This window comes from Podarcis filfolensis, assembly GCF_964270895.1.
Source record: "Podarcis filfolensis genome assembly, chromosome: 6".
Taxonomy (NCBI): domain Eukaryota; kingdom Metazoa; phylum Chordata; class Lepidosauria; order Squamata; family Lacertidae; genus Podarcis; species Podarcis filfolensis.
This window is the reverse complement of record NC_139609.1, coordinates 49,445,934-49,468,154: the sequence shown is the minus strand read 5'-3', so window position 1 is coordinate 49,468,154 and position 22,221 is coordinate 49,445,934. Positions and strand designations below refer to the sequence as shown.

Genomic DNA, 22,221 nt, shown 5'->3' with positions numbered 1-22,221 from the left:
TGTTGTTATTTAAAAAATTTATGTGGCCTTTCAGCCAACCCCCGCCCCATAGCCCCCTTTACAGATGGATAATATACTAGCTACAAAAACTTTCTTGGTTCCTCTCATTCTTCCATTTTGTTATATTATTGGAATGTCAGCATGTCATCCATAATATTACAAAGTAGTGTTTTCTGATAGTTTTCTTGGGTCATGGTTTGTAGCAGCCATGGCTAGTAATAAAGCGTGACCTCTGAAGCTTCTGGCACAGCAAAGCTGCCGTTATCCCAAGTGCAGCACTTTAGCGTTGCCTTCAGGAGTGAACGGAAGCTGTTCACTTATATGGGAGAAAGAAAAAGAGTGCGCTTTGGGGTTTGTCCTGTGCTATACCTGAGCCTCATGCTCCGGTTTCTGGGTTAGAGGTCAGGTGCCCTTGAGTTTTTTCCAAAGTACAACCTATTTGTCTTGTCCCATAAAACTTAGTGGAAGCCATTATAAACTGAAGCACTGTTTCCATAGCCCTAGCCCACCATCACAGTCCTGTGCTGAATTCTATTTCTGCTTAGAGTTACATTCCAGAGTGAGATTCTCCTCTTTTGGTGTAATAATTAGGATCAAGCAAGTGGGGATGAGGATGCTAGCTTCACTGTTTCCTTCAAATGTGAAGATTTGAAGTGGGAAGCCTGGTACTCGTAGGAGCTCTGCATGTGAGTTTCAGTGGACAGGGGTGGAAGAACGGAAATTCATTGATCACCAGAAGCATGCTGGCGCCTTCTCCCTGCAGCTCCTGGACCTGCCTCCAGGTGAGAGAAATAGAATGTTGTTCCACTTTCCCCATTGTTAGTTATTGGGCCACTTCACTGTCAGGTGTGATAGGCAGGTGTCATCCCCAAGTGTAGCATTTTGCATTTCCCATTGAGACAGAATGACTGCCATTATCTGAGGGTGCGTCCAGAAGAGAGCTCTTATGTGCAGTTGAAACATCACTCTTAGGACCCACCTTGTTTTTGTGATTGTAATAATTTTAAACTGTTCTTAATATTGCATTTTAAATGGTTGTAACTTATCCTGGGATCTTAAGGTGAAGGGAGGATAAGTAGGAGTAGGAGTAGCAGCAGCAGCATATTTTAAAAGCCCAGTTAATTTCAGATACAGTTAAGAGTGGGATAAGAGACGGTATTATGATAGAGCAAGTTGGCATTTTGCAGAAACATAATCAGTTGCCTTTAATTTTCAATATAGTAGCAATTAACTCAGTTTGGTGTTTAGGGTATGTTCTAGCTTTGTAAGCTCTAGTTGGGTAGGAGGCACAGCCTAGGGTGGGCAATGCTGATTTTGAAAACACTGTCGAAGGGCAACAGAGGCCTTTGAATTCACCAGAGCTATCTTTGAAAGCTGCGCTTTTCTCTTTCTGCTAACAGGAAGTTAAATATATAAATCATTATTCAGGCATCTCTTCAAAGTTTGTCTGACTTGCTGAATTTCTAATCAGACAAAAATCAGAAAATGAAAAAGAAGAAGAAAAAAGGACAACACAAATTTAATTTTTTATTTTTTTCTCTTGCCCGACTAGGAAAGTACTGCTACGGCTGCAGCTGTACATACCTCTTGTACTCCTTGCCTCTCCACATACACCCATTCCCACCCCTCCCACATGGAGCCTTAGGCCTTTCCTAAGCTGCTTGGCGTGGTCTCACTTTCTTCAGCAACATTCTAACTTCTAAGAGGCTTAATAGCTAGGGAGATTTGGAGGGGAGTGAAAAGGTGGGGGTTTGTCTCTCTTTTTCAGCCCTGGCTTTAAGGAGTTTATTTTCTTAAGCTTATTGGGAAGAATATCGAGTGGACTAGTAAGGAGGTTGTGACGGGCAGGCTTTTTCCAGGATTTGGGAATGTTAAATGCACATGCTGCATTGTGGGCAGTTTTCTTCAAAAATTTCCTGGGGAGTTTCTAACCACTTCTCGCAGCTTATTTGATCACTTAGCTCATTTCTGCAGCCAGGTTGATTGCCAGTGAAATTAACTCTCTGTCCTCATTGTGTAGGGTGGGGTGGTGACAGAAATTACCTCAAAAAGAAAAGTATAAACCGTGTCACATAAAATGAAGGAGAACCAGGATAGTGACAGTACAAATAAATGACAGGACAAAGAATGCCCCTCTAGGGTGAGAGGACTTCTTATTGTGAAACTTCCCCAACTTGATGCCTTCCAGATGTTTTCAACTACAGCTCCCATCAACCCCAGCCAGCATGGTAAGGGATGACTGAAATTGTAGTCCTAAACATCTAGAGGGTTCTGATTGTGAAAGGCTGTTGCAGTGGAATGAACCACTGTTGTTACTTTTAACTTGCTTTGTGTTAAGCTTCTCTGAAAATGTGTTTTCATTAGAGGATGGGATATACATTCATAAAATGAAATAAGTGATTGCCCATTGGACATTACAATGAGATATTCAGGGAACTCTGGGACTCAGTTTGTTTACCAACCCTGAGTGCATTGTGGCAATGCCAAGAAGGAACAAAAGTAAGATGGCAAAATTTGGGTCACACTCTGTCACAAGAGAGGTCTTCCCTTGATTATCTTACATGAGCTCTTAAGTCTGTTGGCATCCTCTGTATCGTGTTAAAAGGTAGCTCACTTTATTATATTATTGGGCAGTGTCCAGGTAAGTCATTTGTGTAGCCAGGTAACTAACATATGGATGCTCAGTTCTGAGGGATGACAAATAATTTGGTCCAAGGCAGCTCTTTTATGGGATCTTACAATTAGCAATTAAAGCATAAAAAATAGTTCCAGGCAGCAACTGCTAAATAAACGCTTGTCACTACTGCTGACTGGGGCTGCTTTATTTCCCTGTGTGTTTCCGCCTCTCTGTATAACTTACGGTGCTGTAAATGCACAGCAGCTGTTAATATGATTCTGTCGATACATTTACCATGGTGATTTGGCAGTATTTGGCGACTGTGTGAAGAAATCACTCACTGGTTGGAAGGCAAGAAAGACAAGCTGTCAATATCTCAGAAGAGATGCTAATAACCCTGGTGACAAATTGTCCCAGGAAGTCTCGAAGGGTTAAAAAAGAGAGAGCATTTCCAGAAACGAGGATTCTTGTTTTTGCTCAAGTGAAGAGAACTCATCTCTCCTAACGCTGCTACCAACTGCTCTCTTGCTCTAGTTACTGGTTGTTTTACCGAATAAATATTCATGGGCTTGTGTGAGTTGACTTAGACATGCTACTATATAGATTAAAGTGTGAGGGAGAGGAGATTCCTTGCAATGCGCTTCTGTCTGATTTGGAGCAATTCCTGATTCCCATTGCAGCCCCACACCCTCATACTGCATCCCATACCACTGAAGAAGCTGCTACAACCCACTCACCCAAGGAAAGTCTTGTCGAGGAGTTGTCTGCAAGGGGGACAAGGGAGTCCCCTTTTTCTGATCTTCCATTCATTCTATGGATCTCAGGATTCAGCCCTTGATGTGAAGCGAACATTTCACACAATCCCCATCACCATCCACCACCCCTCACCCTTTGTGTTAGACTTCCAATCTACTCAATTGCAATTTCTTTCCACTTCTATTACTTTCTTTCACACATACTAATTTCATACTTCTTTTTCTATTACACATTGTTATCCATCTTATTTAGTATTCCAATATTTGAAACGAAACTTGTTTATTCTAATAGGAGTTCTGATTTTTCGATATAGTTTTGCAAGTATCTTTTAAACACCTTATCTGTGGGATTGAGTGTAGGTATGTTGTAGGTATGTTGTATGTATGTAGGTATGTTGTATGAAATGTATGTTTGTATGTGTATTAATGGTGAATTATTTTAACAATAAAAAAGTTTTAAAAAAAGAAAGTCACACCTGAAAAAAAACAAAAAACATTTCACACAATCATTTATTACTGTTTTTCAACCCCAAAAAGAGCCCTTTAGACAAGCCTTAGATGAAACAAGGGTTCCTCTCCTCTCATTCCACATTCCACCTGCAGAGGCTAATAAGTTGGTTTTTTTTTAATAGTGTTCCCAGATAACTTCTGTTTAAATATTTCTTGGAACATAACAGTAAATCAAATTACCACCCTTCACAATTTAATCACATGACTCAGGGTTTTTAAAAGAAGATTGTATCAGCATGAAATCAAAGGAGAACAAAGGCTTTGTTTCTCAAATTTCTGCTCCTTAAGTTTGGTGGAGAAAAACCTGAAAATGTGACCATAGGGCACAATAAAAATTAATAAACCAAAAGCAAAATGTCATTATTCTTAAACCACTCCAGCCTCTAAAGAAGTAAGGAGCCCTTAGGAGGGATGAAACATGTATTTTACAAATACCCTGAGCCCTGGCAACATACACAGTGCCTAGGTTGCAAATGAAAATATGAAAAATACATGATCACTGCTTTAATGTGTGCTGCATGCTTTCGAAATTGGAGATCCATCTGGCTCCCACATCTCTGGTTTAGGAGTTTAGGATGTTTAGCAAGGTTTTAAGAAAACTTAGGAAGGAAAGAAACCACTTCAGAAGGTGAAGAGCCCTTAGGCTTTCTTAGTACAGGCATTTCCCCACTTATGCACGATTGACTTGTGCGCATGGTGCCAGGAAATAAATAAATAAATAGATTCAAACCTGGGAACGATGGGAGAGAGCTGGAAAGTTCTTGTTGCTCATCATGAGACCCTCCCCAGAGGCCGAGGAGGATGTCAGTGAGCCAAAAGTGCAGAAATAAAGATTTTAAAGCCTTATTTTTTTAAAAAAAATTATGGGCTCCAAAATGGCGCATGGGAGCTCTCGCTGATGTTGCGCTATCCCACTCAACAGCTGTTGGGAGGGAAGCTGTGTTGCAGCGGACTTGGACACACGGTTCCCTACATTTTCTCGCACTATGGAGGCAAAGGTACAGTATAAAAGAAAAGGGCATTTCTGATGCCTCTTAAATCACCCTAGTTCCCTGCTTTGACGAGGCTCCCCACTTACATGCATTTTGCTTATATGCACGGTGGGCATTCTAGAAAGCATCCAGATTGGGAAAGGATGCTGTAGCTCTCCTAGCCTTGCTTGTCTAGAAGCTTCTGTGACCATGCTTGTTCCCTGTGTCTTTGCATGTCCAAAACTTTGACAGGTCTGATATAACATACAGGTTTTTAATGAATGGTTTATTTCCTCTCATTTCCTCTTCCATGTGCAAATGTTCAATGTTCCTTTTCATCTGAGGGAATATCTAAGCATGAAAGGGTGCTGGTTCCACTGAGCCTGTCTCAGCCCCTTAACTGTGTTTATTGATGTACTCATTGTTCTATTAGCATTTTAGTGTTTTTGCAATCATGGCGATAAACAGATCCATAACTGTATCCTGCGGGTGTAGCTGCCCATGTACATTTAGATGCTGATGAGACCTCCATACAGAAAGTGTCTCCAGATGTGCCTCCTTGGCAGTGTGATACCAACATGCAGCGTCCCCTGCAACCAGTGGCTAGGGGAAAACTGCAGGGTACTGGGGCAGGGAATAGGAACAAACTTTATCCCCCAAAAAAGTGCTGGAAAGCGCCAGATTTTGCTGATATTAAGTTATAATTCAAGGCAGTGAACATGTGCTCTGCTGGCAGCAATAAAGATTCAAATCATAAAGTTTTACAGTGGAACGGTTTCTGTAAAAGCATCGTTACAAAGTGGGAACCGTGCCTTTAATTCTTATGACATATGGGACCGCCTGCTTCATTTTGGTCTCAGCACTGTTTAGTGAATCGGTTGGGGTGGTGCAATGGGGGGCGTCTCTGTAACTGAAGTCAGGTTTCTTTTCCACCACCCTCCCCCTTATTCCTTGGTAACTCAAGTTCCTTGAGAGGTGCTAAAGGCAGAAGTTACTATATCTTCATGATTTAACATTTTCAAAACAGGAGTTTGGGGATTTTAAGGGTGGAATTTTCTTATGTGTTTTTGACTTCACCACCAATTAGAATAGATTTAATTTCTCTCCATAAAGAAAACAGCTTTTTTGTCTTTGTGGTATTGTCTTAATCACCACTGTCTTTTGTGTGTCTACTCCAGAGCATAGGTTCTCAAAATCAAGAAATCAACTGTAATTTTGCACATACCCCTCCCACACCACATGTACTGGGACAAAGAAGCATGGTTGGTCTCATATTTTTTCTACCTTTGGGATATTGTTTCTGGTGTGGGAAAAGCAGATGAAAGGAAAGTCCATAGTGTGTCTCATAGGTCTCTGCCAAGTTTTAAGCCCCTTGGGATGGAGGGTTTTCAGGATAGGTCCATCGAGCATCAACCCTTGCTATTAATGTGGAAGGAATTTACAGTCCACCTTCTTATATTGCACTGATTAGAAGGGGTGTGTGTGATGGACTGTTAATTGCCATCCTGATCCAATGTAGACCCTTACTGGGAAGGATGGAGGAGGAATTCGCATCTCTTGTAGCAACTCTTCACATCTCCCAGCTTCAGAGTGCAAGTAGATTTAAAAGACTACTGTAGTACCATTAATATTTCATGTAGGATATATTTTGAACACACTGCAACTAGCATTTAGCCCACAATAACTATTAATATCAATAAAATGCAGTCTGTGGAGGTGCATTTATGAGCTTCGTTGTTTCTCAGGTATTGTTGGAAGCAAGGGTGCAAGCTGAAGGTTGTGACTCTGAACCCCCTGCGGTGAGTTTGGTAATTCTGGATATGTATTGAACTATTTGGGGGTAACATTCTGGCCCAGAGGTGGACCACAGCATTTCCCCCCCCCATAATTGTACAAAATAATAGGGTGCATCTGTTGGCTTGTGCACATGAAAATTCATCAGGTTGCTTACACATAATGAGAGAAAGGTCATATTGGAGTGAAAAATATGATATGGGGCCACTTTTTTGTCCAAAAGCCATATTGTGCTGATCTGTCCTATGAAGTATTTGGTGTCATGATATTTTGACTTTTCTTTGGGGCAGGATCTCTTTAGCCACTAGAAATGCAGCTTCTGCGCCCCCTAAAGAGTTATGCGGTACACTGCTGCGCAGGGTATAGGAATGATATCAGCCATATGTATGAACATTTCAGTTGGGTCATCATCATCTGAAATATTAATGACTGAATTTCAGGATAGAAGATTAATACATTTAGGTTTCAGGGAAGAAATATCCTTCAAAACCAATGAATAGTTGCTGACAGGGCAGTGGTAGGCAATTTAATCTGTACCTAGGATACTGGACAGACAGGTTCTAAAACAGCCAAAAACTGTTATTTCCAAATGGAAACAGGAACAGGTTGGGTGTGGTGGGCTAAATGCTAGAGCCAATATATTTCTAGAGCAGAAATTGGTAGTTAAATTAAATTGCCTGTGAAATTGCCACCTAATCATTTATATCTCGCTCTTCCTTCAAGAATCTTGTGATGCAGATTAAGAGTTTTCCCAGTTTGAGGTAGCTTAGACAGAGGCTTGAATGCTCAAGCTTATGCAGGGAGCTGAATAAGGATTTGAACCCAGGTCTGACTGGACCAGATACAATTGTCTATCCAGTGTGCCAAGCTTGCTGTCATCGATCAGACACAGGTGACAGATGAAGCAGTTAGAGATGAATAATATTTTTTTAATTTCAGTACTTACTTTGTCTGTGTTTATCTTGTGTTGAAGAACTGACTTACAGGGCAATCCTAGCCAAACTTACTCAGAAGTACAGTGGTGCCTCGCAAGACGAAATTAATTCGTTCCGCGAGTCTTTTCGTCTTGCGATGTTTTTCGTTTTGCGAAGCACAGTCCGTCGCAACTGCGCCTCCTCAAGCGGCTTTAAGAAAAAAGCGAACGAACTCGCAAGACGTTTTCGTCTTGCGAAGCAAGCCCATAGGGAAAATTGTCTAGCGAAGCAACGCAAAAACCGAAAAACCCTTTCGTCTAGCGCGTTTTTCGTTTTGCGAGGCATTCGTCTTGCGGGGCACCACTGTAAGTGTTACTGAATTCTGTGGAATTTATTCACAGGTAAGTGGGGCTAGGACTGCAAACGAAGCTGTACTTGGTTTGCATGTTTGATGGTTTCTGTTTAAGGCTAGGGGTTCTCAAAGCTTTTATGAGTTAAACCTGGGATTCTGAAGAGTAGTTCTTTAGTAGAGTCTGAACAGAGCCTTCCTTACACAATATGGGGATGGGTGCTCTGGGAATAGCTTCTGAGCAATTGCTCCCTACAGAGTCTATGATTGTAGAGCAGCCATAATGATGGTGCACAAAAATTGCATAACTCTCATTGGCTTGAAGCAAAGATAAAAAAGTATGAATTTGCCACTTACTTAGGTCTAAGGATGCTCTTTTGCCAATAGTTATTTACTGTTTACATGTCACACCTTAAGCTAGGATTGGCTTGCTAGGCTATTTTTGGCTTGTGAGGGTGCAGTGAGGATGGCTCAACTCTATGAGGGCTGCATGCCAGCGGCGGGTATAGCCAAAGCTGCCAGTGCACACTAATGCACAGATGTACACACTCTCATTGCACGTACAACCCACATTCACCCACCCACCCCATGGTTTTCCAGTGATCAGCAGAGAAGCAGGGAGTTCCTCCTCATTACATAACTGGGAACAGAGGTTCCATTTCTTCTAGCCCAGTGCTGCAATGAGATCAGTCTCCAAAGAGGATGAGCGACAGCACATCTTGGGTTTGTGTGCTGTCCAGTTCTCTTTCTCTGGCACAGTTGCAGGGAGAAGGTAAAAAACTTCCACTTCCATTTTACATTGACCATAATTTAGTGTTGCATCCAAATCTTAAATTGTGGTTAGTCTTATCTAGGTTTGATGAAACAAAACAAATTCATAAGGTGGAGCTTAACTTTGACTTGTTTAAGCAAACCATACTTAAGGTTAACCACAGTTTGTCTGGTCTCAGGCATGATTACTAGTTGTAGGAAAGCAAAAACTTTTGAACTCTTCCCACATCTGCACTGTAGGAGGATCACTAACTTGTCCTTGTAACACTAAACCATGGTTTACCATTTCATGCTAACACAGCCATTATGTCTGTCAGTGCAGCTGTCAACCATTTTATTGGATTTTTGTGACAGTGCAGCTGAGTATCCCTATGTACACATGTTATGGCCCCAATTAGATTATGGTGTGCAGAAACCAGGCACTACTGAACTTCTCCTAATGTGTTCTGCAACAGTCACAAAAGTGTCTGACTGGATTTGCAGGACTCAGCAAGGGATGGTATGGTACTGCTTCCTTGGAGGAGCAGATCGATAACAGAGGCTGGTGATACATGAGGGAAGTTAGGGATGGATAATCCGCTGAATTTACATGACCCTGACTGGCCTGTGAAAGGCTGCAGTTTTGTTGGGCAATTTTCCATTTACTTGCTGCCCATTGTATTTTAAAATTGCCACAAGACTAGTTTGGGTGCGTGGCAGGGAAGCTGACTTTTGTGGTTCAAAGGAGGCATATATACACTTCAGAAAGGAATAGAGTTCCTAACTATAAGAGGTTTGTGTGTGGCTGATCTAGCACATTCCCATTCTTGCCAAATTCCTGGAAGGTCCTACTGTTTTTGTGCTTTTATTGTAATTACATTGCATTGCTTGTTGTTTCTTGTGGCCCTTTGAACCTTTCCTTTAGGATTACACCACCTGCTCCTCCAGCTTTGTCACTTTGTATGTGTTAATGTCAATACTGGTTTAAAATACACACCAGAAGAGTTAATAAGATATTGAAGACATGCTTCTTTGTTGTCCGTCAGTCCTAATGGCAAACTCAGGTGGTGAACGCTGACAGGACTGGAGCCAAAAGGGGGCCACGGAGCAGGAGAAGGATATATGGTGCAGGTCTAATAGCATGCTTGGGGAACCCACAAGGTTGCCATAACTTCAAAAATATTTTAAAAGTCAGACCTAAGAGTTCAACATCGCCTTCTGCAAGATCTTAATGAGCACTGAGCATGCTCAGTAGCCATGGAGTTCTGAATGTCAGTTGGAAAAGGAAAAGAGAGGGGGAGAGGGAATGGACTGGAGTATCCTGAAGTATGGCATGGCTGACTGGCAATCTGCACAGGAGTACTCCTGTTAGGAGGTGAGGAAAAGTCCAATAGAAGATATGCTACAATAGGGGATACCCTACAACATTCAGTGTAGGCCCCGTTTGTCTACTTCAAAATCTGCAGTTGGTGACACAGTATGGATAACATGATGCTGAAATTATGTGCAGTAAACATTTCCGTATACAGTACTGATATAGGACTGCACCAAGCTGTTCTTACGTTACAAAATCAAATAAAAAAACCTCGGTTCAACATTTAGGTAAGAGACCATTTGGGAGGGGTTAAATCCCTTCCCCACCTTACCTCCCCCTGTTTAATGTCTGAAGGAGAAGTTTTGGATTTGACCCTCCCCCTCCTTGGCAGCTGGCCAGTTTATGAAGTAGATAGAAGGAGACAATAGAGTTGGTGTCAAAAAGCTTGAGGTGATTCTGTCTGCATCATTTTGAAGAAAGGAAGAAAGAAAGAAAGAAAGAAAGAAAGAGAGAGAGAGAGAGACTACCTTCAAAATGGGCAAGTCACATTTTGGACTGTTCAGTAGCTTTTAGCGCAAACATGTATAAATTATTTGTGTGCAGTGTCACTGCAGATCTCTTTCCTATCTGGGGCTTTAATTTTTTTATATAATGATAAAATAATAATAAAAACTAATTAAAAAGGGCCTCGGCCAATAAGGAACTTCACAATGACAAAGCAGCACATGTGCCTGCTTAAAACATTTTTATTTAGGCAAGCCTATCCAGTCATGTAGATGTTAGTGTGTTTTGGTGTTTTTCACTGTTAATTCTAATTACCTTTAGATGTTTTTAAATGTTTTAAACTGTTTTTATTGATAATATTAGTATTTATTGCACACCACTTAGAGGCTTTTCTACAAGCAAGTTGTATATAAATTCTGTTAAATAAATAATACATGAAGGAAGTGCTGCGATAATTCTGTGCATGCACACTGGAGAAAGAAAATACAAATGGATGCAAGATGGCATTTTCCACTTTTTGTGAGAGCATGTACACAAGTCCTTTTAAAAAATATACATCATGTTTAAAATAAGATGTAAAATGCGTAAACACTTGTGAGTACCGTATTTTTCGCTCGATAACACGCACCTGACCATAACACGCACATCGTTTTTAGAGGAGGAAAACAAGGGAAAAAACATTCTGAATGAAACAGTGGATGTATCATTTTTGTGCTTCATGCTGTGGCCACAGACATGTGATCTGATGGTGAATTTGGGGTGACCCAATGCAAAAATCCTGAGAATCCCTGTGGATCCATGCTTTGTAACCACGTTTTTGCACCATTGCAGCCCCAGGCAACAGTGGGTGTGTGATTTTGGGGGGGGGCAGGCTGCAGCCATGGACATGCTATGTGCTCTGATGGTGAATTTGGGGTGACCCAATGCAAAAATCCTGAGAATCCCTGTGGATCCATGCTTTGTAACCACGTTTTTGCACCATTGCAGCCCCAGGCAACAGTGGGTGTGTGATTTTGGGGGGGGCAGGCTGCAGCCATGGACATGCTATGTGCTCTGATGGTGAATTTGGGGTGACCCAATGCAAAGATCCTGAGGATCCATGTTTTGTAACCACGTTTTTGCACCATTGCAGCCCCAGGCAACAGTGGGTGCGTGATTTGGGGGGGGGGCAGGCTGTAGCCATGGACATGCTATGTGATCTGATGGTGAATTTGGGGTGACCCAATGCAAAGATCCTGAGGATCCATGTGGATCCATGCTTTTTAACCACATTTTAAGTGGGGAAGGAAGGAAAAATACAGAATGGACAAGGAGCACGAGAGGGGTGTGCAGAGAAGCAGCTGGCTAAGAATGCAGGAGAGGGGTATAACGGGAGGGAGGAAAGGAAGGCAAAAGTTTTCCCTCACCTACCCACCCAAGCCAGCCAGCTCTCTCTCTCTCTCTCTCTCTCTCTCTCTCTCTCTCTCTCTCTCTCTCTCTCTCCCCCTCCTGCATGTTTTCAGCAGCACCGGAGCACAGAGACGACACTCTGCTTGCCTGGAGGGGAGGGGCTTTCCCTGCTCTTTGTTCCGTTTGAGCAAACACAGCAAGGAAACAGAGGAGGGTGGGCAGTAAGACCCTGAGGCAGAATGCAGGAAAGCAGCCACTTCCTCTTTTCAGGTTTCCCTTCTCCGAGACGCGCGATTTGATTTTTGCCTGATTTTTTTTGCCATTTGGCTCCAGGGACCACACATTCGCTCAATAACACGCACAGACATTTCCCCTTCCTTTTTAGGAGAAAAAATCTGCGTGTTATAGAGGGAAAAATACGGTATATTATTATTGTCTGTATGACCTACATGCCTACATACATTTTGGGCCAACTCAAGGCCCAAGTTCTTTTCACTGTTTCCTGAGAGAGAGGGAGAGAGTACCTGCTGTTTCCAGCTTTATGTAAAGTATAGAACTCCCTCCATGTTTATCTACTTAAGAAATTAGGCTTCTCAACCTTTGCAATAAAACTATCTCACCCCCCCGTCCCCTCTCAGATTCATTTGTTGTCATCACAGTGGTACCCTCCTTACTGTGTTTTAATTCCAGTCTCTAATCTCAGCGCTTCTGTGATAAATTAATTGTAATGATAGAGGCCACAGTTACGAGGGTTGCTCCGCTTGCTTGTAATCTGAGCGACAGGTTTAGGGCCTGCTTTATTTAAGATGCAAGGGTAATTACATGGGAGTTCGCATATGCAGGCAGAGAGATATGATTCATTCTCCCGGCGACGGCCATGACACAGCTGTTTGTCGGATAAAATAGCGGAGCCGTGTTGTTACAAAATGTTCTCCTTATTATACCTCATTAAAAACAAGGCTGCGATAAGTCAGTCCTGGCAATGAATAAAACGTATTGCCCCCTGTAAAAGCTGATAGGAAAAATGGGGCTCACCCAAGCAGTATCGGGTCATTTATTTATTTTTGAGACCTCTCCCATTCTCTTTACTTTATCCCTCTTTCTGTACTTTTGAGGCCGCTAAAGAGATATTATTTCCCCCCACTTTGTCACCCATTGATTTTGTTCCCTCTCTTGTGCTACCCTGCTTTTTCCCAGTGTTAACTGACAAATACAGAAAGCAGCCAGAAGCAATTAGCAAAGACTTTTGCCAAGAACAAAAGAAGGGATTTGTTCTTCTCAGCCCAACATAAGTTGTTCCTCTTCACCTTTATCAAGAGCTACAGGCATCTGGAAAGGTAAAGATCTTTATGGGGCTTGACTCTTTCAAAAGCAGGTTGAAAAAGAAAAATACCCTTCCTTAAAGGCAAGAGAAAATATCCCCTCTATTCTCTTTCCCTGCCCCCCTCCCACCTTCCCAGCTTCCTTTTTTTGCTTTTCATTTTTAATAGCCTTAAGTTTAAAGTGTTGTGGGTTTCCCTCCTCTCTGTTCTTTGTTACTCTGAAAGAAAACAAAAAAGTTGAAACAATAAAAAGGCAATGTGGAAAAAAGTGAGTGACTTCTGAGAATGGCATCAGGGTGAGCTGTCGAGGAAAGGGCTCTCTGAACTGGCTTGCTGGAGCAGCTGCATCAATCCTGCATCTGCCACAGTTCCTGGGTGCTGGCGTTCAAAGAATGGCTTTGGTTTGTATGTGCTTGGATTTCTTTTCGAATACACACTTTAAAGTATTGTGCTCTGGTGGGCTGCCCAGGATTTGGATTAATTATTAATTTCTTTGTCACTTTTCTGGCCTAAGGGTGCTTTTTAGGCTTGATTTTTACTGATGGGAAAAATCAGATCTGTAAGGCTGAAAATCCTCTTCATTCTTCTCAACCTTTTCTAACATCTCCTAGAACAGGGATAGTCAATGTGGTGCCCCATCATTCCTGGCCTTTTGCTATGTTGGTTGGAGCTGAGTTGTGAGTCCAAAATGTGGAAGGCTATTTTTCCCCTGTAACCTGCACCAAAAAAGTGAGCATGAAGTTACCTGTCTGTACTGAGGAAAACTGAGGCCCATGCTTACTTAGTATTTGATCTAGCCAGAACTGCTTGCAAGGTATTTCAGTTTATACAAATGTTCTGGTAAAGGAAGGGGGTGGAAGCACTTAATTGGTCAGTCAGCTAATTAACCCCAGATTATCCATAATGTTCTTAGGAACCTCACTACACAATGAATTGCCCCCAAACTTTATTACCTTAATGCAAAGAGGACATAGCTTAATTGCGACAGAAATTAAAAAGAATAATCTGTAGAAACTGGTTTATGATGCATGGTACCTCCTGTAACAGCAGCAGCAGAGTGGTAGTAGTAGTTGTTACTATTATTTTTTCAATGCTTTTTCCAGAAAATAACATATTAGAAAAGCATAATACAAAAAGAAGGGAAGGAGCAAAAAGTTGTGCAAAACTCAGGAAAATTAACGATACATAGTAATACACAAGTGATTTTTGTGTAATCCTACCCAAATAGATACCAAGATTATTAAGTTTATAGCAAAGAGGCTTAAGGCAGTATACATCGCTCTCTTCCATTTTATCTTCTCAATATCTCTGTGAGAATTTAGGCAGAGAGGTAACAACAGCCTTAAGTTTGTCTGCGAATTTCATGGCTGAATGGGGATTTGAGCCTAGGTTACCGCCTCTAACCACCTTACCACACAGGCTCACATAACTGTGATTAGGGCTGGGTGATATTGGGTTTTCAACATCGTGGTGTATTGCCAGCCAGTCATCTGGGTTTGGCGATATACCGCGATGCTGAAAAAACCTGCAATGGCCCCAGCTTGTGAGATGCCAGGTGAAACTGCTGCAGCTTTCATCGTGGAAGCTGAGATGCTTTCATCTAGCACATCGTGGGCTGTGGCCAATACAGCTGGAATGACACAGCCCACCCTCCTGGGAGAAGTTCGTAAGGCACGGGGTGCAAAGCCACCCTATCCGCGCCTTGCAGAGAGGGGCTGTTGGAGGCTGCTGCCCAGCGCTGGCCCACCAGCAGCAGCCAAGAGCCCCTACACGGTATGTCGCTGGTAAAACTGCCGCCATTTGAGTCACTCTGCCTCCAGCTCCCATCTAGTTTGTTCATCCCTCAGTGCGCTGGGCGCTGGAGGCAGAGGGACTCAAGTGCGGTGACATTTTCACCAGTGATATACCGCTGAGTGAAGCTGTCATTGTGGTCTGCCCCCACATACCAGTCCTGGGCGATATATTGATATATCACCCATGCCTAACTGTGATAAAAGTTTCTTCCTACTTCTGTGTTTCCCGTGATCCCAGAACAGCTAGTTGCTGTGGCAACAGTATCTTTGGTGCAGAGAACCCCAACCTGACATGGTGGCAACAGGTGCCAGGTTGGTGGTGCTCATGTATTTTTTCAGGGCGTTTTGTTTGGAGTTTTTTGGAAATGGCAAGCACTTTCTTCACCTGTGGAGGGGTTTTACTGAATGTGTGTGTGTGTGTTTGTGTGTGTGGTATGGAAGTGAGAGAGTGAGATGGACATGAGGAGAGAGAAAGGAAAAAATACACGCAAGGTTCCTGTTCCCGGACTCTGCTTGTCTCAGTGAAGTGCGCATAAGCGCTCCCCCATTCTGCCCTCTTCCATGTCCAAAAGGACCGTGAGCCTCCAATCATGCGTCAGCTGGATGCAACTAAAATGGTTGCTGCCTGTGTGGATATATATGTATAAGTATTGTATATGTAAAGTGCTTGTGTGTGAACGATGCATGTGTTCCTGTGGTGCTGTATATACAAGAGAGAGTAAGTGTGGTGTGACCACCCCGATTATTTTTCCTGGCACTGGGGTATGTTCCATGTTATTAGACAGCAACTGTGTGTGTGTGTGTGTGTGTGTGTGTGTGTGTGTGTGTAAATCAATATTGTGTGATTTCCATAGTCAGAACCAGCAGGACATAGGTGACTTCCTACAGCAAATATGAGGTTGCCTTGGGTAGGGGGCATTTGTTGGGGAAAGAGCAATGACTGTACTCCCTCTAATTGTGTGCTATGTCATGCCCCTACAGCAGCCATTTTGTGTAATGCCATGCCCTCACAGCAGCCATTTTGTGACTGGCACCACAGCACTTTGTCAGAATTTGAAATGTGCCCGCTGGTCTAGGATGATGGCTGGCATCGAACCAAGCTGTGGCATAGATCTGCCACAATGATGTGTGTATCAAATCTGAGTCCATGTTATGTGAATTTTGTTCCGCTGATCATTGCTCTAGACCAGATGCTTCATTATTTGTGGTGTGTCTTGAGGGTTTGACGTAGGCAGAGACTTCTATTGTACCTCTTCCTAGCTGAATTGTAGATTTGCTTCCTGTTACTACACTGTGTTTTGAGCTCCTGTTGCAGTTTAGTAGCACCCCACAGCTTATTAGCAGGTGGTAGGGTGGCCATATGAAAGAGAGGGCAGGGCTCCTGCACCTTTAGTAGTTACATAGAAGAGGGAATTGTGGCAGATGTAGCTTCCGTGGCATTAAATCTGCTGAAATTTTCTCTTTAATTCTCTCTTTAGCTACACAACTGTTCAAGATGCAAAAGCCTTCCCCTCTTTTCTTTTGGGCATTGTAGCAAGTGGATTTTTAAACGTAACTGTGTGAGTTTGCTTTTACTGGCCAAGTAGAGGTTTCACAATTCAAACCTGAATGAACTTCCCGAGTACTTTCCTAAGGGCATTTTTAGCAAATTTGTAAGGGAAAGGACTTGATTAAAGTAATTATTGAGACAAATCTTTGTGGTTTTATCTTTCAAATTAGATGAGAAAGTCCAAAGTAGCTAGGGCAACTTGTTACTTGACCTCTATAACTCTCATAATCTCTGCATGCAAACCTCTTCCTAGCTCTCTGGCCTTTTCTTCATAGTTCTTGCGTGGAATTGAACGTTGCACTATTGCAAATATTCTGTCTGTTCAAGCATTTCAGCTTGCCAGACAAAATGTCTCTCCTTCTCACCCTGTGTGCTGTCCTGGGTGTTTTCCTGATCCCACCAGAGCCATTCCCAAGGGGCATGTGGTGGGGATATGCGAAAGGCCTATTGCACAAGTGGAAGCACTTATGAAGGGCTTCTGCTGATGTGGCTCATTAGATGAGTTCTGCCACTTAGTCCCAAGCAGGATTGCTATGCCTTAGTTCAGGAATGGTTAGCATATGGAGCCAAACGAAAAATATACTCTGACTTGGTGAGCCCCAGGTAAATTGCAGTTTGGTTTAAGGTGATCAGTGTAATTTGCACAGAGGTTATGGCATCATCCCATAATAGGTAGAAGTGTTATCTTTCTTAAATGACAGTGGGATTATTAAACTTTATTGAAAATAATAATGATTTTCTTACCTATATCCTGCCTAACTGGTTGTGTTGCCCCAGCCACTTTGGGGGGGAATGTGGGGGGAATACAATTCCGACCTTCTGAACTCTTGAAATGCACAAGTTGTGAGATGCAGAGAACAATGGATTTGGGTATGCTTTTATATAATTTCTTTTTGTGCTGATTTCTGTAGCCCAAGGGTAAACAGGAGCTCCTGGCAGGTGAGCCACTGCTGCTTACTTAGGAAGGGGAGAGGCAAGGTGGTGAGGAAGGTGCAGGAATGCCACACTGACTCCACTAGTGTGTTGGTACAGTGCTTACCTCTCTGCTGCATTACCCCTCCCAATAAGCAGCAGCAGCTTGCCCCCCAGGAGGTCAGGTCAGCATTTCTGCTCCACTGCACTGTCCACTAGTGGGAGTAGACTCTAAATCGCTTTGGCTACCTTTGCTGTGCCAAGGCCTTGCACCCTGAAAAGTTTATCCATTTATTGATGGGTAAGTCACTGTACAGAAAATATTTGCAACAAGAAAAGCCTTGGTGGTTAACTATGTTCCCTCTCCTATTCTAGTGCATATGTGCAAATTCATTTCCAAACACAAATGCAGTCACAAAGTCTAGAAATGTTCGAACGGTTATAGACTACTTTGTAAAAGGTATACTTTTATTGTGTATTATTTGGATTCCACATCCCTTCAAGTTACGCTGTTGATCCAGACACACCCCTATCAACACTGTCTTATAATTGCTAATTAATTGTACAGGCTGTGTTCAAATAAGTTTTACTCAGAATAGACCAATTCTAATGTATGAACATGACTCAGGCTGAACCATGTGTCCTCTAAGCAGTACCTGATGAACAGCATCATGAGAGGGCTGTTTCCAGCTACCCCACCCTTTGCCGTTAGAGGCCTTATAAGTCGCTGCTACAGGAAAGGAACACTGGGAGGGGTGTTTCTAGGACTAAGATGAAACTGTGATGCTCCCTTGTTATTTTTCATAGTGGATGCTACATGTTGTTTAACTAAATCTAGTTATATTTCTAGTACTGGAATGCTGGTTTTTGGTACATTATTACATTTGTTATTATTCTGCTATGTTATTATGAAATTGTTTTCATAGTGTTTGTTTGAAATGCACCCATTTCTTTGTTGTGAGCAGCTTTTAGCATGTTTTTCTGGTAGAAGAGCAGCATACAAATTAAATGAATGAATGAGAATGCTCAGCTTGCAGAATGTGACCTTGTAGGATGCTGAAACAGAGTAGTTGGTCAATCTCTGTAAACCCCCCCATATATATATATATATATATATATATATATATATATATATATATATACATACATACATATACACACACACACACACACACACACACACACACACACACACACACCACTGCCTTTTGTTTAGGGTTTTCCTACAAGGAAAGGAGTCTGTTATCCTTAGGGTCTATTCTGCAAGGGCTTAAACATGGCAGGGCACACTATGAGCTAATAGTTTAGATATGTTTTCAACTAAAGAAGTAGTAACTGGAATTTGGATTTTGATGGTCAATCTTTAAAAAATAAGATTTTTGGTGTTGAGATCTTCAAAACCTCAATAGTGCAGCAGGAGAAGTGTTTGTTTCATAGATTCTGAAGTCCTTTAATCAAGGCACAGTTGCTTGCTAAATGCTGCTAAAGGGGCTAGATTCCATGTATGGAAGGACAGGCTGGTTGGCCACACAACTGCTTCCACTCATTGACCACAACTACCTTTCAACTTCTGAAAGGTAGAATTAAGAAGAGTGGCCATGTTAGTTACGAATGCAGTGGGCTTGAGTGCCTGTGAGTGAGCACAAAATCCAATCCCTCTCGTAGTGCTGACTTCAGCATAGCGGATTGAGGTCAACTGCCATAGTCACCAAATGGTGTTTGCTCTCAACGCCTCAAGAAGCAGGTGAGTAAATCTTGTGGCAAGCTTTGTTACTGTGGAGCTCCTTTGTATTGCACACAAAAGTCTCCCAACTCTTTTATTTTTGGCATGTGTGTGTGTGTGTCTGTCTGTCCTCTGGAGCCCCTAGATCACCAGCAGTAGCAGCAGTGGAGAGGGGACAATAGGCTTTGTCAGGGCTGGGTTTCCCTCTTACATTGCCTCTGTCCTAGGGAAGGGGGGAGCCTGTGCAACTCAAGGAGGCTTTGTCTTGCTGGGTTTTATGCACTCTCTTTTGGAGGTAGGGATGGGGTGGGGGAGCAGTGGAACTCCTGAATTTTAATCAAGTTGAGCTTTGAAGAATTTAAGGGCGGGGGGGGGGTGTTGAGAAGGAGGGGAAAAGAGGGGGTTGTTGAGGAGAGGTTACTTTCTAAGTCAGACCAATATGTCTGTGAAGGGGTTCTTCCCCCCCCCAACATTTGCAGCACCCCTTTTGGCCATTGAAGCCTCAGGTTTAGAGTATGTTTTTTTCAAGATTTGGGGAAAATGGGTGGTGGTGATGGTTATGCTATTTGATGGAAGAGTGGTAGGCAGCTGCTTTGTAACTGTTCAGCAGTGGCGGCAGACACTTGTGGCTGTGTGGAAACTTCTGCCTGAAATGTGGGTATCTTTGAATGGCCTCATCTCTGTCCAGGGAAACACCAGCCTAACTTCTTTCTCTTGCTGATGGCAGATTTGACTAGTGTCGGCTAAAATAATTCAATCAGCTCAGGCTGTCTTTTCTCCTTCACTGAGAATTCAGGCTGGCCACAGCATAGATCATAGCAGCCTGCTTTGGGATAGCTGCCTAAATGCCAAGCAAACTATTATGGAAATACCTGATCCTGTCAGCATGCACTTAGGTAGAGTGTTAGGACTGGACAAATTTGTGGAGGATAAGGCTATCAATGGCTACTACCCATGATGCCTGTGTCCTGCCTCCACAGTCAGTGGCAGTAACGTTTCTGAATACCAGTGGAATCCATACAGGGTGTGGGTGTGCGCGCACGCTCTTGTGCTCAGGTCCTTCGTGAAGGTTTTCCACAGGCTTCTGGGTAGTTACTGTGCGAACAGGATGCTGGCCTGGATGGGCTAATGGCCTGATACAGGAGACTCCTCTTACAGGCAGTCTAGGGGTAGAACTATCAGCTCCCTTCATTTTTAGTCTCTGTTGCTCTTAATAGAACTCAGCAGGGAGAAAGTTGGAGACAAAACTAGAATTAGTTGGTTACTTCTCTCATTGGCTCTGGCTACATCTACACTCCCTGGCGTAGCTGTCAACTTTTCCCTTTTTAAAAGGGAAATTCCCTTATTCCAAATAGGATTGCTTGCAAGAAAAGGGAAAAGTTTACAGCTATGCTCCCTGGCTGCTGCCATACTAGTCCCAGTGGGCAGCAGCCACCACTGTTTGAGAGGCAAAGGGTGGAATGACACACTGTGCAAACCTTTCTGAAGCCCCTGATCAACACTGAGATAGCAGTGTAGGGCTGGTAGCAAGGGGGCTTACACTTTCCCTTCCACACTGTGGTTCCAGTGAAAACCCCAACCCAAAATCTGCTATTTGTCATAGGAGGGAAGATTCCCTTACCTAACAAATAGCAGCTTCTGACAGTGGGTGTTTGTTGGAACTGCAGCATGGGAAGAAAGAGTTTTAAAAAGATTTCTAGACTGCTGGCCATTAGAATAATTCTGGAGCTATAGACAATGGAGTGCCTAGTAGTATCACTTCTCTTTCTAGCTGCTTTGTGTACTCCTGCTAACATCTCCAGTGATACTGGTCTTCAGGGCCACTAGCAGGATCTTCAGCTCCTAGCATAGTATTTGCATTCAGTCCTCACCTCTCTGCTCCTGAGTGGTGCAGCTCATAGATGGCTGTACGACAGATCTCTGAAATGGCACTCTGTAATCTAAGAGTTGGAAAACCATTTTCAGCCCGAAGGGCCACTTTCTTTCATGGGAAGCCTTCTAAAGGCCACATCCCAGTAGTGGGTGGGGTCAGAGGTAAATCTGGGCAGAGCAGTGCCTGTGGCTCTGTAGGTCCAATAAGCTATATTCCAGCCTTGCAAAAATCAAAGGTTTACACACACACACACCCCCTTCATCCAGGCAAGCAAGAGGCATTATCACATTTGAATGACACATTCTAGCAAGGCAAAAGCAGAACAGGGTCATTGAGAGGTGCAGCTTTGGAAAGGAGATTGGCCTAGGGAAAATCCCGAGGGCCAGATAAAGAGGCCTGGGTACATTTGGTCCCCAGGCACAGGCTCTACAGTTTACACCCCTGTCGTGATCGATTCATCTGTATCCCCTCCCATCTGCAATCTGCTCATCTTATATATGTTGCTCTCTTAGTCCATTTTCATATCAGCTGCTTTGCACTATTTTTCTTTGTACAAACCTTCTGAACATTGTTCTATTTTAATTTCTTTCAAATTTACATTTCTGTCACTTTAAACCCTTTGAAGCAGCCACATTAGTGTAGTATTGCCACACAGCACAGGAATGTGATTCTCCCAGTACTATACAAACCTGTGCCACTTTTTTCAATCTCCTCTCAGAGTCTCTGTGTAGATGGCATGGTATCTTATTGTATCCGTGCTTGACTTTATCATTCAGCTGCCTGAGAAGTTACTTTCCTTTGTTTTGGGCAGAGTCATTTAATATGAAAGCAAGTTCCAAGGCATCCTTGCACTGTGATTCTTTGTCATTGTTCTTGTCTTCAATAGGACCTGTTATATGCCCTGAACCCCAAGGACTTGCTTCCATTGATGCCTTTTTCTCTAGGTCAGTTGAGCTCCTGCTTTCCACTAAGACGCAGCTGTCCCCATGGGATTGACACTGCATCATGGCTCTAAGAAGATTTACAATATCCATGGCAATCTTTCATAATCACTGATGCATGCACGTTCCATGTGGGCAAGAGAAGTGCCTGTGTTGGAGCTTTCATATGGCTCCTGTTTTCTGGGCTCAGCATATCCTATGGCTCCGGCTCTCACTTCCTGCCATATTGAAGTGGCAGCA

The 22,221-nt window shown here is 42.9% G+C and overlaps 1 protein-coding gene and 1 long non-coding RNA gene across 13 annotated transcripts in view; one reads left to right on the top strand and one right to left on the bottom strand.

Moving 5' to 3' along the window:
• Positions 1-22,221, top strand: part of RNF220 (ring finger protein 220) — a 341,456-nt gene that overhangs the window by 45,757 nt on the left and 273,478 nt on the right. Inside the window, exon 1 of one of the 12 annotated variants that reach the window (XM_083619862.1) lies at positions 9,948-10,035. The exons of 9 other annotated variants lie outside the window; for them this stretch is intronic. Coding sequence is in view for 1 of the 3 variants with exons in the window: in XM_083619860.1 (XP_083475986.1) it covers positions 9,989-10,035 (47 nt within the window). In the remaining 2 variants the exon portion in view is untranslated. Of the gene's footprint in view, positions 1-9,947; positions 10,036-13,070; positions 13,206-22,221 lie in introns of those variants that run through there. 2 more of the 12 variants (XM_083619860.1, XM_083619863.1) reach the window with 2 other exon arrangements.
• Positions 11,335-11,917, bottom strand: LOC310765216. The gene is made up of 2 exons (XR_014549491.1): positions 11,667-11,917; positions 11,335-11,506 (listed from the first exon to the last, which is right to left on the bottom strand). It is a non-coding gene; the product is annotated as an uncharacterized lncRNA (long non-coding RNA).